Genomic DNA, 2,588 nt, shown 5'->3' on the forward strand with positions numbered 1-2,588 from the left:
GACGATTTGGGGGGTGTATCCTAAAATAGCAGCGTAGAAGAGCAGAGCGGGCGAGAGAAATAAAGTGGCACAGGAGCGCCTCGGCCACCTCTTTCCCGGGCAGGACTGCAGACCCTTGGCCGTCCAAGGACGGCCCCGCAGCCCTCCACCGGCCTCCTTTCTCCGCGGCCCGCAGAGCTGCCTTCCGGCGGAGTTGAGGGCCTGAAGTTCTCGGCTTTTCATCCCTTTTCTTTTCGTTTCGTTTCCACCCCCCTCCTCTTCCTCCTCGGTTTTCTGCGTTGGCGGTTGCAGAAAAGAGCGAGGGAGCGTGGGGGGGGGGGGCACACGAGGCAAAGAGCGAGCGAGGGGGACAGGGTGCTACTGCTGCTGCGGCGGTGGGGACGGAGAAGAGGGATCCCCGACGCCCGCCAAGCATGACTTCCAAAGACGACGGCAAGGCTGCCTCGGCGGAGGAGCGCCGGAGGAGCCCGCTGGACCACTTGCCTCCGCCGGCCAACTCCAACAAGCCCTTGACGCCCTTCAGCATCGAGGACATCCTCAACAAGCCCTCGGTCAGGAGAAGTTACACCATCTGCGGGACTGCCCACCTGCTCTCCGCCGCCGCCGAGAAGCACCCCCCGGCTGCCCTGCCCCTTTCCAGCCGGGCGCTGCTCTCGCAAACCTCGCCTCTGTGCGCCCTCGAGGAGCTGGCGAGCAAGACCTTCAAGGGACTCGAAGTCAGCGTCCTGCAAGCGGCCGAAGGTAAGAGCCCATCGCGCTCTGGCTGGCTGGCTGGCTGGCTGGCTTCCTTCCTTCTAGCTGGTGGTGAGTGTAGTGAAAGTGTGTGTGTGTGTGTGTGTGTGTGTGTGTTGCGGGGAGAGATGGTTGCGTTTGTGGAGAGCATCAACTGAGAACTTCACCTGTCTGCTTTGGAAACTAGGATCAAGGGAACGGGGTAGAGGACTACCTATGGGCTCCTAACTAAGCCAAAGCACGGGCAGCTCCATCCGGCCAGGACTCCACCTTGGGCCATTTTAGAAGCATGGGGGGGGGGGGAGAAAGATGCCACCACCAATTTCCCATTCCCCCCAAGCCGCGTATATTGATAGATTAAACAACCCACGCTTGAAATCTATGTGACTATTGCCCACGGTTGGTTTCCGCATCTCTCCCTCACCCAAATTTATCAACATTTCCCCTAACGTGATCAACTCCCGGTGGCTGTGAAGATGCTGAGCAAAAAATTGGGCCTACTTCCATTGTGGGAGGGGAAGGAACGAATCCGGCTTGAGGGATCCGAATCGTCCTGCGCCTCGCACACACGTGTACACACACCGGCCTTCCGTTTTGTTGTGCTTGGGTTCGCATGAAAATTACCACCCTCTCCATCCAATGCGCTCGAGGGAATTCGGTGGCCAGGTTTTGTTTGGGGGCCTGTTGGTGTTTGGAGGTGTCTGGCTGCTGACAACAGATTTGCGACTATTTTTTTGCCCTCAGCTTGTGGGGGGGGGGGGGTTGGAGAGGGAGAGAGAGAGAGAGAGAGAGATGGGTAGGTGGGCTGCGTGCGTGGCGCGCGGTGTGTGGGGTGCGTTGTGTGTGTGTGAGAGAGAGACTGAAAAAGCCTTATTCTGCCTATTTGCAGGAAGGGATGGGATGACTATATTTGGCCAGAGACAGACTCCCAAGAAAAGGAGGAAGTCTAGAACAGCCTTTACAAACCACCAGATCTACGAACTGGAAAAGCGTTTTTTGTACCAGAAATACTTGTCCCCCGCGGACCGAGACCAGATAGCCCAGCAGCTGGGCCTGACCAATGCCCAGGTGATAACGTGGTTTCAAAATCGCAGGGCCAAACTCAAGAGGGACCTGGAAGAGATGAAAGCGGACGTGGAGTCTGCCAAGAAACTGGGACCCAGCACCCAAGTAGACCTTGTAGCCATTGCCGAGCTGGAGTCGACCCCCGAAGGGAGAGCGAAGTCCCGCTCCCTTTCGCCCACCCACCACCCTAAACATGGACTGGAAGGCAGCGGCCACCTCCAGCTGTCCCCGGCCTCTCCTCTCACGGACCAGCCGGGCAGCAGCAAGGACTGCTCGGAAGACGAAGACGTGGAAATTGACGTTGATGACTGAGCGTTGGCGGTGGTGGTTGCTTCCTCCTCCTCCTCCTCCTCCTCCTCATTCTCCTCCTCCTCCTCCTCTCTCCGCCCGCCCGCCCTTCTTTTGCCCCGCAAACAAAAACAAACGAAGAAATTGACAAATCTCTCTCCCCACCCCACTCCCCGCCGCCCCTTCCACACATTCACAAGGAGAGAACTGTCCCTCCTGAGCCTCCTCTTCCGCTCCCGAAAAAACGCTGGACTAGGGGAACTGGAATTCAGCTTCCTTGGCGACTCAATAAAGGCAGTTTTTTTTTTCAACAAAAGCAATAAGTAATATAAAATAATCACAGTGATAATAATAGTTATTATTAAAGTAAGAATCAATATCCCAACGGCTGCCAACCAGGTAGCTATCATTTTTGGAACGGTGCAATCATGGATAGCTTCTGTATAAATATTTAAGCATATCTATTGGGTACTACTTTCATTCTTTTTTGAGGGTTTGGGTTT

At 55.9% G+C, this 2,588-nt stretch overlaps 1 protein-coding gene across 1 annotated transcript; it reads left to right on the forward strand.

The window, feature by feature from the left end:
- The first annotated feature begins 413 nt into the window (after positions 1-413).
- On the forward strand, positions 414-2,109 carry LBX1 (ladybird homeobox 1). Its single transcript, XM_063131554.1, has 2 exons — positions 414-741; positions 1,622-2,109. Exons 1-2 carry the CDS (start codon positions 414-416, stop codon positions 2,107-2,109), a joined length of 816 nt encoding a protein of 271 aa, XP_062987624.1.
- The last annotated feature ends 479 nt before the right edge of the window (positions 2,110-2,588 follow it).

This window comes from Elgaria multicarinata, chromosome 8 (assembly GCF_023053635.1).
Source record: "Elgaria multicarinata webbii isolate HBS135686 ecotype San Diego chromosome 8, rElgMul1.1.pri, whole genome shotgun sequence".
Classification (NCBI taxonomy): Eukaryota; Metazoa; Chordata; class Lepidosauria; order Squamata; family Anguidae; genus Elgaria; species Elgaria multicarinata.